This window comes from Xiphophorus hellerii, chromosome 6, assembly GCF_003331165.1.
Source record: "Xiphophorus hellerii strain 12219 chromosome 6, Xiphophorus_hellerii-4.1, whole genome shotgun sequence".
NCBI lineage: Eukaryota > Metazoa > Chordata > Actinopteri > Cyprinodontiformes > Poeciliidae > Xiphophorus > Xiphophorus hellerii.
Window position 1 is genome coordinate 23411711 of NC_045677.1, and position 13136 is coordinate 23424846.

The 13136-nt window shown below is 37.7% G+C and overlaps 1 protein-coding gene across 4 annotated transcripts in view; it reads right to left on the minus strand.

The window, feature by feature from the left end:
• Positions 1-13136, minus strand: part of piezo2b (piezo-type mechanosensitive ion channel component 2b) — a 126764-nt gene that overhangs the window by 27091 nt on the left and 86537 nt on the right. For all 4 annotated transcript variants that reach the window (XM_032564947.1, XM_032564945.1, XM_032564946.1 and 1 more), the window contains 10 exons: positions 12572-12697; positions 11098-11298; positions 10821-11025; positions 9881-9982; positions 8112-8277; positions 5012-5255; positions 4799-4916; positions 3241-3397; positions 2283-2372; positions 1314-1438 (listed from right to left, as the gene is read on the minus strand). In XM_032564947.1, coding sequence (XP_032420838.1) covers positions 1314-1438; positions 2283-2372; positions 3241-3397; positions 4799-4916; positions 5012-5255; positions 8112-8277; positions 9881-9982; positions 10821-11025; positions 11098-11298; positions 12572-12697 — 1534 coding nt within the window. The remainder of the gene's footprint in view (positions 1-1313; positions 1439-2282; positions 2373-3240; positions 3398-4798; positions 4917-5011; positions 5256-8111; positions 8278-9880; positions 9983-10820; positions 11026-11097; positions 11299-12571; positions 12698-13136) is intronic.

Sequence of the window (13136 nt, forward strand, 5' to 3'; positions counted from 1 at the left end):
CAGCTTGCAAACATATTCACACACCTTGAACTCTCATTTAGTCAAGTTACAAACTCAAACTTCAATTTAAAATTAAAAGAGTTTTATTTGATGGAGCAAAATAAAGTAGAAGGAAAACGGATAAAAGGCGATTTATACTTTCTCAAATAAAAACAAAAAGTGAGTCAAATCCATTTAAATAGTCACTTTGTTCAACTATTTTCTATATTTTTGCACATTTAAAGACTAAAAGCTCGACAGATTCTTCCAAACAGCTCCATGTCACTGAACTGTGTTAAGGTCTGGACTTTGACTAGGTCAGGATTGTTTAAGCTTTTTGTCATGTGGGCCAAAATTATTGAGTCTTAAAAAAAACTGAACTAAAGTTAAGCAAATAAAGTAGAGAAACATACGTTATTCATCACAGATTCAGAAATTAATAAGTATTTTACATGTTTGGTGCATTAAACCTAAATCTGCTTTAAACGTTTAACCTTTCCTGTTTGTTGTGTTTCTTCATGACGATGTATATTCATTAATGTTCTCTAAAAAAAATTATGAATGCTTAAGAAAACAGTTTATGATGAGATTAAATTGCACAACGAGCCGTTATTTACTGATAATATGGCTTCTGAGAGTTCCTGTGAATTGGACTGCAAATAACGATTATTTTAATAAATGTTAAATTAATCGATTAGTTTTACCCGATTAAACCGTTAATCGGGTAAAAAGTGGCACATTCTGCAGATTCTGTTTATTTCATGTAATATTAGGAATACATTAAAATAAATAATTCCATTCCTTTTTAAAAGAAAATAAAAAATTTTATTGCCTAAAATGCAATAATAGCATTTTTACTTTTTGATCATTTATAGCATCTGCAGCGAAAAATACTTTAACATCAATATGTGAAAAGTTCAGTGTAGCATTGATCTGCTGATTATTTTTTTATTAACCAATAAATAAATAAACAAACAGGAAACAGTACCTGCGGAGTTCCAAGTAAGAAATATTTACAGACAAAGGGTTTTTATGTTTCATCGTAAATACAAAATGCAAATATTTCTGTACAGTTTTGACTCAACTACTGCTCTGAGTGTTTTATTCTTTCCTCAAATGCAATTTAATTTAATGGGATTTTTTAAAAATCAAAACTTGTCACAGTTATGTGTTAATTGTTTTGTTTGTCTTTCATGTAAAAATTACATTAAAATAGTTGGTTGAAAAAGTTCAAGGGTTGTGAATTCAAACGGTGGCATCATTACGTCTGATAAACATTATCTGAGTCTTATTATGGGCTCCACAGGGAGAGTTGGCGGCAGCCTTCATCATACCATCATCATCCTCCTCCTCCTCGGGCCGGACGAGCGTCTGTCCGTCGGCAGACTCCTGCGCCAGGCTCAGCATCTTCTCCTTGCCCCTCTTAAACTTTTGCTGCCTCACCTTAATGCGGTCCATCCTGATTAGATCAGAAAAGACGCAGAGGAACATCACCGCACGGCGTCCGCAAACATCTCCAAGCTTCAGCTTGGAAACAAGAGCATGTTCTATTACAGCGGAGTGCTCATTAGTGGAGGTGAGTGGGCATCAACTGGGCTCCTGAGGAACTACAGAGGAAACTATAAGCAGTGGAAACACGCTGCTTTTAGGTGGTATGATATGCTAATGGCCGCCTTACAGGAAGCCACGCTGAGTCTGGAGAGGCTTTTAAACCACAACAATCATGATTACTTAATTATGGACGGAGTTACGCCTAGCAAGGTTCACCAAAGAAACTGAGAAAGAAGGAGAATGGATGCTGCATTAAAGTCAGAAAATCACAGAGTAAAAATCTGACTTCCTGTTGATTATCACCAACATCTAACAGAATCCAGTTTAAAGAGTTTCTCTTTAACCGTATGAGAGATGGATGGATGGATGGATGGATGGATGGATGGATGGATGGATGGATGGATGGATGGATGGATGGATGGATGGATGGATGGACTCCTCCATGTCTTTTGTTTTTCCATCAATAATCTTCTGATAATCAAATCTTTGATCTGATGAACAAAAATAATTTTCTGATGATTCACGACGTCCAGATGTTTATCAACATCCATCCATCCAACCAACCAACCAACCAACCAAAAATAAACAAAAAATAAAATCTCAAAAGAAAGAAATGTCTGAGAAAGCAAGGATCAATAATTTCAGGATGGGAATAATTTCAAACTAAATCTATTTCAAAGTGTCAGTTCTCTCATGGAGAACGGAGCGGCTGAATACCATGAAGGTCAAAGGTCAAACATGGAGAGTCTCACTGTCTCTTCAGCTGCTCCACTGATTTGCTCTCCTCCTCCAGTCGAGCTTTCACCGCCTTCACTATGGTGGCCTGGAAAAGCTCCGCTCCTCTGAAACAAGAAAACAGACAGACTCTGAGGCCCCGTGTGCAGTAATCTAGATTAAATCTGATGTTTTCAGATGTTTGGATTAAACAAAAACAACTTGTTTTATCTAAATCTTAATTTATCGCACATCATGTATAACTGGAATCAACATGATTAAAGTCTTTGTTCAGAAAAAAAAAAATCACTCAAATTTGAAATGTTATTTCATTTATCAGATTAAATAAAGAAAAAAACAAAACACATGGATCTATGGAAGAAGATTAGGGACAGTTTTTTCTCAGAATTTTGACTTTAGTATTTCTGACATAAATCTCAGAATTCTGATCTGAGAATGATCACTTTTTGCTCAGAATTCAAACTTTAAACTCATAATTTTGACCATAATCTCATAATTTTGACCTTAATCTCATAATTTTGACTTTAAACTCATAATTCAGACTTTAACCTAGGAATTCAGACTTTAATCTTACAATCTGGACTTTAATCTCTGACTTTTTTCTCAAGATCTGAATTGTTTATGCACCATAAGACAAATCAAATCAATCCAATAAATTTGATCTTTCAGATTGGATAAAGTCCAGGTTTATAAAACCACAACAAGGAAGAAACAAGTGATTGTTTTTCATTTGCAACAATACAAACCTAATAATGTTTGGTTATTTATGTGGATTTTGGCAAAGATACACACAGATTACAGTCTGAATTCTGAGGGAAAAAAAGTCAGAATTATAATTTTTTTTCTTTCTTATTGGCCCTAATCTTCTTCCATATGGATCACTGGAACAGAATAGAAAACGGTCGTCAGGCGTAAAAGCCAAGCACATAAGGCGCCGCTGCTCCTCCCTCTCGGTGCAGCTGCTGTCTGGAGTACCTGGAGGCGAGGATCTGCGACGCTCTGATGTCTGCCACCACGTGCAGGAAGTAGTAGCTCATGAAGACTCGTCTCTGCAGCAGCAGGAAGGCGAAGCAGATGCTGTCCCAGATTATCCCGGCCTCGTCTTTGGGGAGCTCACAGAAGTTTCCCTTGGCTGGAGTGTGAAACAAAATCAGATTTATTCGCAGAAACAAACAGCTTTCAGCTCTAATCTCTAATTAACAAGATTTCAATAAGGAGATGAAAAAAATGGTCTAAAATAAATCAATTCAAATCACTTTATAAGAAAACAATAATTAAAGGTGATCTATTAAGCTTTTCTTTCATTAAATGATTCCTAGATAATGAGATTTTAGTCTGCTCTTGTCACTTTAACTTCATATAGTCTGCTGCTTTCCACACCCTCAAACTCAACGTTTTCACTCACACGTGGAAATGGCTACAGACGCGCAATTATACAACCATACATCTTTGAAAAGCAGAAGTAGAGCCTCCTGTACAATCAATAAGAAAGCAGGGAGTGGTTTCTGGATGGTAAAGCAACAACAAAGCACTCGTCTTTTCCAGGACCTGCTGTGTGAACCGAGCCTATTAACCAAATTCATTGTGATCTGGAGTCCCACAGGGCTCCATGCTGGGCCCATGTCCATCAGGATGTTTAGAAATTATGAACATTCTGTATTTTATCAATGTAATTTTTCATATGGGGATGCATGATGGCACATTTGGTAGCACAGCTGCCTTGCAGCTACCAGGGTATAGACAATGGATCGATTTGTCATGTATGCAGATGACGCAGTTACCTTTAGTCAAGCAAAAGACTGACATAGTTTATGCTTTTAAACCACATGAGTCTTGCTTACTTAATCATAAATGAGTTAAACTTATTTGTATTAATCAAAGAAACTCAAATGTAAACAAATCCCATGAAAAAAGCAGGAGTCAGGTTTCTCACATAATAATTATGTCAAAAAATTATGCTTTTCTAGACTCTAATTTACAAAGATAAAAACTTTAACAATATTCACACTTCTACGTCATTTCCAAATGACCTAAAATCTAGCAGCTACATGTAGCTTTATCGTTTGGTGTCCCACAGGGCTCCATGCTGAGCCCATTATTTTTAGTATGACTAAATCATATAGATTCCAATCATAAGCAGTGTAATTTTTAATACATGCAGATGATAAAGTTTTTCACTCAGGGTAAAATTTCAGAAGAATTTGAAAGCAAATGATCAAATCCAGCAGTAAAGTTAACATGTTCTCTGAACAGATACTGTTTAAAGTTTTTCACTAAAACTGAGATATTCTTCTGCAGGGAACAAGCCGTCTCAAATAATTAACTGAGGCAAATTGTTGATTTATATTCAGATTCTAATTTTAGGTTTAAAAGGATACATTGGACGAATTTCATATTTATTGCTGAAAACTCAGGAGGACAATGTTTATTATTACGATTAACAGACAAGGCAGCATGTGCTAAAATGCTAGCTGTGCGAATATCTTAAATTTTATGCAGAAACCTTTGACAGGTTGATATTTGGGTCACTCACCTTGGCTGGACGATATGGTTTCTATGTGGTAACCTTTGATAGTGCAGGCCAGACTGAACAACTGGATCAACCAGCATTGGTTCTTCACCAGAGAGTTGATGTAACCACACGCCAGGATCTAAAACAAAACCTTCTTTAATCAACACAGAACTTTATAAATGTCATGACCATTGGAGGCATTGTTTATGTGTGTCAATTAGTAAGTTTACTTACTGACAAAATGTTCTTCATTGTGATTACGAAGATGTTATAGGCAATCAGGAAGTCCCAGTAGTGGAGGATCTTCTTGATTGGTTTCAGCAACAGGTCACCGCCGAACAGCAGGAAGTAGAAGCAGGCCACCAGGTAGCCCATGCAGAAGACGCTGATCCGGGTGGTGCCGGTGATGAAGATGATGGTGAGGACGAACCAGAACAGGTAGCTGAACATGATGACCTTTAGCATGTCAAGGTACGACCTGGAGAAGGAAAAATCAAAAACTACCTGTGAATCTGATTGGTTCTCTTTTCGTTTTGAGTCTGTTGTGCTTCTGTGTTTGAACAGGATATTTTAGGACCACTAAAGGTAAGAAATTATTTAAAATCTGCTTCCAATAAGCTGATTTCTTTAAGCCGGTGTTGATTTAAACACATTCAGGTTTTTGGAAGTTTTCCACAGTTAGTCTCTAGACTTTGGTTGCTAAAATAAAGCAATGAAACTTATAATTGTATATAATATAAGTTGCTAATATAAATTGAAAATATTGGTATTTTAAGGATGAAAATGGCAATAATTTACATAAGTGCCAAAAATTAACAAAATCAAGCAAACGAAAATTTTCTAATTCTGTTTCTTTAAATAAAAAACTTATGAAACTTTAGCAAAAACTGCATGTGTGTAAAACCAAATAGTAGAAATCCAAGAAATTACTAAAGTAAAAAAATATTTGGTAAAAAGACGACTCAAGTACAGAGCATCAAATTGAAACAAAATATAAATCTATGTGGAAATGTTGTTATTTTAAAGACCAAAATGGAAACAATTAATATACATAACAAAATCAGGCCAAAGAAACATTTTCCAAATGTGTTTCTTTCAATAAAAAAACTTTATCAAAAACTGCAGGTGTGTCTGAGTCTGGCGAAGTTTTGGTTGAAACATGTTTGTTTTTCATTCAGTGGGTAGAAAATTCAGAATATTTCACTCAAGTAAGAGTAGAAATACTTTAAAATAAAATTACTAAAGTAAAAGTAAAAGGTAACAAAATTACGCCTAAAAGTAATTTAAAAAAAAAAAAAAAAAGTTAAAGTAAATGTAACTAGTTACTACCCCACTCTGCCAACATTTCTGCCCATCCTGTCGCTTTGTGCGGCTCATGAATCACCTTTAGCGCATTTTGTGACGTCAGAGCGCCGGTAAGCGTCTGATCGATGGATGGGAATCAGATCTGTAACCCGACGCTGTTGCTCAGCTCAGGTACGCTCCTCCACGTTTTCTCTCTCTGGTTTCACATGTTAAAACCCTCCTTCCCTCCCCGTCCATTAACGTGAAAACATAGGACGCGCCGCTCATTAACTCGACGCGCACGGGACCACAACAGCAGCAGCGCCGGCGCTGATGAAGTGGGTTTGGCTCGGACGACGAGTTGATGGGCTGAGTGAGTGTCCTCCTTCATCAGAGGGAGAAAATACCTTTTCCATACTTAAAAGCTATTTATTGAGTTAGAGTACAGGGCGAAAGCGTCTGAGTCGCGGAGTGACGGACAGAGTGTTTTTGTGGAATATGGATTTCTCCGACCCGCGCCCTCTATCCGTAATTCGATCCTGGAGGGAAACGATGGAATAAGTGCAGAGCTGCTGCGCCACGGACAGACGGCTGTGCAGATTTTTGTCTTTCTACAAGGGCTTGTTGATGGACACAGAGTGCGTTAATAAAACACTTGTCCACTTTGCGCATCAAAACAGTGGAATGTGAAGAGCACATAATCGATGGCGGTGGACGGGTCAGGATGCTATCGCTGTCGATCCTCTGCCTTTAAAAACCCGCTGCTCACGTTTTACTGTGTCGGTAATCTGGATCTTAATCTGGAAATAGGATGAAGCCAGAAGATAATATATGTTTATGCATGAGAAGAAGAACCGCTGAAGTATTTTAGATTTAGACAAGATGGATGGATGGATGGATGATACTTGGATGGATAGATGATGGTTGGATGGATGGATGATGGTTGGATGGATGGACAGATGGATGGATGGTGGATGGATGGATGATAGTCGGATGGATGGATGATGGTTGGATGGATGGATGATGGTTGGATGGATGGACAGATGGATGGATGGATGATGGATGGATGATGGTTGGATGGATGGAAGAATGGATGATGGTTGGATGGATGATGGATGATGGTTGGATGGATGATGAATGGATGATGGTTGGACAGATGATGGATGATGGTTGGATGGATGATGAATGGATGATGGTTGGATGGATGATGGATGATGGTTGGATGGATGGATGGATGATGGATGGATGATGGTTGGATGGATGGAAGAATGGATGATGGTTGGATGGATGATGGATGATGGTTGGATGGATGATGGATGGATGATGGTTGGAGGATTATGAATGGATGGATGGATGGATGATGGATGGATGATGGTTGGATGGATGGATGATGGTTGGATGGATGATGGATGGATGATGGTTGGAGGATTATGAATGGTTGGATGGATGGATGATGGTTGGATGGATGATGGTTGGATGGATGGATGATGGATGGTTGGATGGATGATGGTTGGATGGATGGATGATGGATGGTTGGATGGATTCCTTACATGTTGCCTAATACGACTCTTATTTTGAAATCCTCTACACTAAAATCAACCTGGGAAATTAAAAGTTAATTTTTCAGACTCATCAATGCCCCATATTTCCAGTTTTTTGTTAAATCTCTTCCTCATGTTTTAGATAAAAAGTGTGATGTGAGTAACGAACAGATTCTCTCAAACTGAATCGTCTCCTGGAATCCGGTTTAACGTCTCAGACTGCTTTAATATCTGACTAATAAAACTACTTCATGCTGCTCTAAATAAACTCCGACACCACAAATCCTCCGCTGAATGCATCTGATGAGCTTCACTTGCATGCAGCGCATTATGTTTGACTTTATTGTCGACATCTGATACCGTTATGCATCAATTACTCTGTCTGCTTCACTTCCTCTCCATTCCAGTTTCCCTCTGTGTTAATGACTGCCAAGCAATGGCACCAAAATAACTGCAGGACTTCTCTTTTGGGTCGGTGTTTCTGTCCAAAGCCATCATTTTGAAGGAACCTGCAGTGGATGAAGTCGGGGACGGGGTTGTGGACGCTGAAGGACGCGGCGTCCAGGTCTCTGCAGATCTCCACGTTGTCTCCGGCCATGATGCGCACCGCGGCCTTGTTTTCGTCTTCGAAGACCTGCCTCTGCAGAGAGGCGCAGAGCAGCAGCATGAAGTCGTCTACAGGGACAGCAGAGGGAAAATATCTGAATAAATCCGTCCGGGTTTATTGAATTTCAATTTGTCTGTTCCAGAGTTACAGTTTCTTCCCTCGGTATGTTTACATTTTCCTCTTAGCTGGCTGTTTTTATGAAATCTTCTAAATAAATAGTTTTCTAGGCTCTCCAAAGGACTCAAATGTTCCATCTGTGAACTTTTAAACTCATATTCAGTCCATTAAAAACATTTTTAACATGTTGTAGAGATTGTTTTTCCAAGGCCAAGGACCTCTTACCCTGTTTAACAAAAACACTCACCACAAAAGGAAGAACACAACATCTCAATATATACAACGTGAAATGAAAGATTTTGTCTATTAACTCATTATCTTTGTTCCTATGGTAACATTTTATGTGAAAGGATGTGCATAAACTTGACATAACATCTGTTATGAACATGAAGGAGTCTTTATCAATGTTTAGTGCTGTTGACATGAAGTATCATTTGGTAAATAATGACACTTTTATTGAAAAGTTGCTTTAAAAGTCCATTAAAATGGCCAACTTTGAACTATTCAGTAGATAATGACACTTTTAATGCAAAGTTGTACCAAATCTTGCATTAAAAGTCCATCAAAAGTGTTAACTTTGCATTAAATGTGTAATTATTTACCATATGACAGTCATAAACACTCATGAAGACTCCTTTATGTTTATTACTGTGTCATGTCAGTCTTATGCACACCCATTCAAATAAAGTGTTACCGTTCCTCCTAATGTGAAGGTGGGACTGTTTTGTAAATGTGACTGGCTAGAATAAAACCATGAAAAATTCAGAGTGTTTTGAGTTATTTACAGATTCTAAAAGTTTGGATTCTAAGCTTTCTGATCAAAAAAGTTATTTACTACAAGTGTATAATGTTTTAGAAGCAAATAAAAGAAGATAGACTTAAGTTGCTTTGGCAAAAACAAACATTTTCTTTCAGTCAGTAGGTAGCACAATATAAATAATTTTATTTTAGCTGTTAAGATGCAGTTAGTCAGCATGGGGTGCAGTGCTGTGTATCGTAATAATGTTCAAAAACAAACGTTTTGAGAAACTTTCCACCAGTATCTTCAGGTTTTCAGCCAATTGCAATCTATTATTTTTAAACACAGTCCTTCGGTAAGCTAGCTGTAGCGTCGCACTTTGAGCTAACGTCACGGCAAATAAACTGTTGTTTACATGCAGTACCTCATGGACCACTAGGGGGCCACAGTTTGAGAAAGACTGTTAAAGAATTGTGTTTACATGTTTAGGCTTCTACTTTCTAAAATTGTTATTATTTTAATTAGAAACTTTTTATTGACATAATGTGTTAATATGTTTTTATCTGGAAGCCCCACCCAACATCTGGTTCACCACAACATAGTCTGCCACGAATGCTAAGGTTAGTTAGCATAGCCACTGGTGATGGTGGATAAACAGTTTTCCTGTAACAGTAAGTTGTTTCTCCGTCATTAGCACATTGAGCAGCGAGTACATGAGGATGATTAACTATTGCTTTCTTAGCCAATACAGCTATTCTCTCTCATTCTGAGGTTTCTAATTTTTACCCTATAAACTTGTTTCTCACTTCACTTACAGACGAGGAAATATGGATTGGGCTTCATTTGGAAGTCTGGGACATAGAGCCACTTGATCACATTGGAGCCGGTCGTAGAGTTTGGAAACCTCCAGGGATAATCTGGAAAGAAAAACTTCACCATGAGATGGGCGTTTAAAACGGGTAAAAATGTCAACAAGGTTAGTTTTGTGAAGAACTTTTAAGTTAGGATGTAATATTATTATTATTTTTTGTTTAACATATTTGTAAAAAAAACAACAAAACATGATACAGATAATCAAAAAAAAAATCTAGCTCCTTTGCCTTCACACTGTTGTGCTATTGCCATCTGCAGAAATACACCGCTCCCAGTCAGAAACAACCAATAAGAACCAGCAGGAGTCTCCTGACTCTGTCAATCATGCTTGTGTACACACTGCTCACACCCTCCCTCTTTTTCTCTAATACGCTACACACAATGGAGCTTGACAGTTTCCTGTGAAGCTAAGTTGTTTTCCCACTATTAGCACATTCAGCATCGAGTACATGAGGATGATTGACAACATTAAACCCGCCTCCTTGCTCTGATTGGTTGTTTTTTGTCGGGAGTGGGACATTTCTTCAGACGGCAGTACTAGCTCATGGAGAAGGTGGAGGAAATGTATCTTTTCACAGATTATTTGTCTTATATTATGCTGTCACGACATGGTGATAATTTTAATAAATATGTAAACAAAAAAACAAACAATTCTTAAAATGAACGTTACATACTGCAGCTTTAAATACACTATCTTCAGTAGGATAAGATTAAAAAACACAAAATGCACAGTAAAATTTTGGAAACTTAAGGCAACAGGAAAAAAACTAGATTTAAATTTAAGGATCAAATATCTGCATCTAGTCTGGACATAATCCAGGACAACATTTTAGATAAAAACCAGACAATAAATCTTATTGTGATTTATCCAAGCGCACAAACCTTTACAGGCAGCTGGTGGGATCCCGATGCAGACAAAGTACTGGACTGTGAGCATGCCTGCCAGGAAGAAGCAGTACTTTGACCAGATCTCAGCGATGGCTTTTCTTCTGCGCCTGTGCATGACCGCGATGAGGGCGAAGGCGTGGAGCATGGCGTAGAAATCCATTCGCTGACCAATCACGTTTACCACCAGCAGCAGGCATGTCTGAGACACCCAGCAGAGGCGTCAAACACCTCTCCATAAAACACACATTCACTACGTCACTGAATTTTCTACCTCTAGTCCAAACTTGTAGAAGAAGTAGTTGACGAAGTATTTAACAAAGCTGACGATGCCGATGTCGAGGTGCTGGCGAGTGACATCATGGAAGATGATTCTGGCTGCGGGAGGCAACAGTTTGTTCCTCAGCCTGAAGTACTGCTGATGGCGATAGATGGTCACCTCACAGGCCAGCAGCGCCAACATCAACAGGTTGTTCTGCAACAATAACATTATTTTGTTTTGGTTAAAGCTTTTAGTGAAAAAAAAATCAGATATTAATTCAAAATTTAAAGGGTTGTATGTTTTCCAGGCACATATTGTCATTTTATAGAACAAACAAGTAACTATTTTAACATCAGTTGTTATAAAAATGTAATATATACAGCTCTGTAAAAACTGAAGAGCCCACTGCACTGAACCCTGTTGAAAATCTCCAGGTTATTCCACCAAATATTGATTTCTGAACTCTTCCTGAGTTAAAACATTAGCATTGTTGTTTCTAAATGAACATGAATTTGTTTTCTTTAAATTATTTCAGGTCTGAAAGCACTGCATCTTTTCGTTATTTTGACCATTTCTCATTTTCTGCAAATAAATACTAAATCTTTGCTTGGAATTTCAGAGACATGTTGTCAGTGGTTCATAGAATAAAAAAACAATGTTCATTTTACTCAAACATAGACGTATGAAGAGCAAAATCAGAGAAACTGGTCATTTTAAGTGGCTTCTTAATTTTTTCCAGAGCTGTAGGACTTAAAAGAAATTTTACTTCCTGATTGAACTTCTTGAAATTTGGCCTCTGTCTCTTTAAGAAGCTCCTGCTCATTCTGAAACTCCGCCTTCAGGAAGTGATCACAACATGTCCCCTCTATTATCCCTTTAACAAAGTTTTTACCAGCATTACACTGAGCCTTTCTATAATGAGTTTAGCAGATGCTCAGTTTCACTAGGTGTTTGCTGCTTGCAGCCGGCTAGTCTGAAGGAGCCGAGTGGGGGGAGGAGCTACATCTCAAAGGTGGGGCTAGATCCAACCAGGAGTTTTGCACAGCTGAATGGTTGCCATGGAGATTAAAGATTTCTCAAACATGCATGAAAGAATAATAGCAACACTCCAGGTTTGACTTTGATGAGGGAATAACATTATATTAAAAATTAAATCAATTTTACATAAAACTACCCCTTTAAATGTTAGAAATCAGATCTGTTTGCAGTGCTTTGATATAGTGAAGTACTTCAGTACATTTTTCATGTGTCAAAGGACACGTCCAACTTTTACGGCACTATATTTTACATTCGGTGTCTGTACTTTTACTATATTTCTATAATGTGTTGCGTCATGTGAAGACAAAAAAAGTAAACAATCTTCCACCTACAGTATATGTACATTTCTTGGTTTATCAGGCATTTAGATGACAGTAGCAGTATATTTGACCCCTAGGATCCTCTATATAAACGTGTTTTTACATATTTAAGAGGACTTCCTGCTCACCCTCAGGTATCTGAGCAGGTCTTCGTTATCCTTCCTCAGGCCGACCCAGTTACCGAGGTCAGATGTGCTATTATACAACGGCGTCTTCACAAGCCTCTTCTTAACCTCGTCTGGGTAAAAATCTGGCTGTGCGCAGAAGGAGAAATTGTTTTTAATGTTTTTAATTAAACTAAAGTAAATATGAACACCAGCAAGTAGAAAAGTACTAAAAGCTAATAATACAGGACAAAAAATGAAGTATTTACAGCTGAAATTAGAGGCTTACATACACCAAATAAAAACACAAACAGCTTTGTTCTCAATGTCTGAAGTTAAATCAGACCAAACTTCTCTTGTTTTAACTTAGTTAGAATTACTGAAATGATTTAAATTTGATTTTTTTTAAAAACACACAATAATGACAATCAGAAGTTTACGTACACCTCAGTATTTGGTAACTTTAACATCCTCATTGTTGCTCCAATATTTCTACACAATGTTCTTTCCTTATGATGGCTTCTATTGTATGAATTGCACCAGTTCGTCCTGCAGCAAAACAGCCCCACAGCATGATGCTGCCACTCCC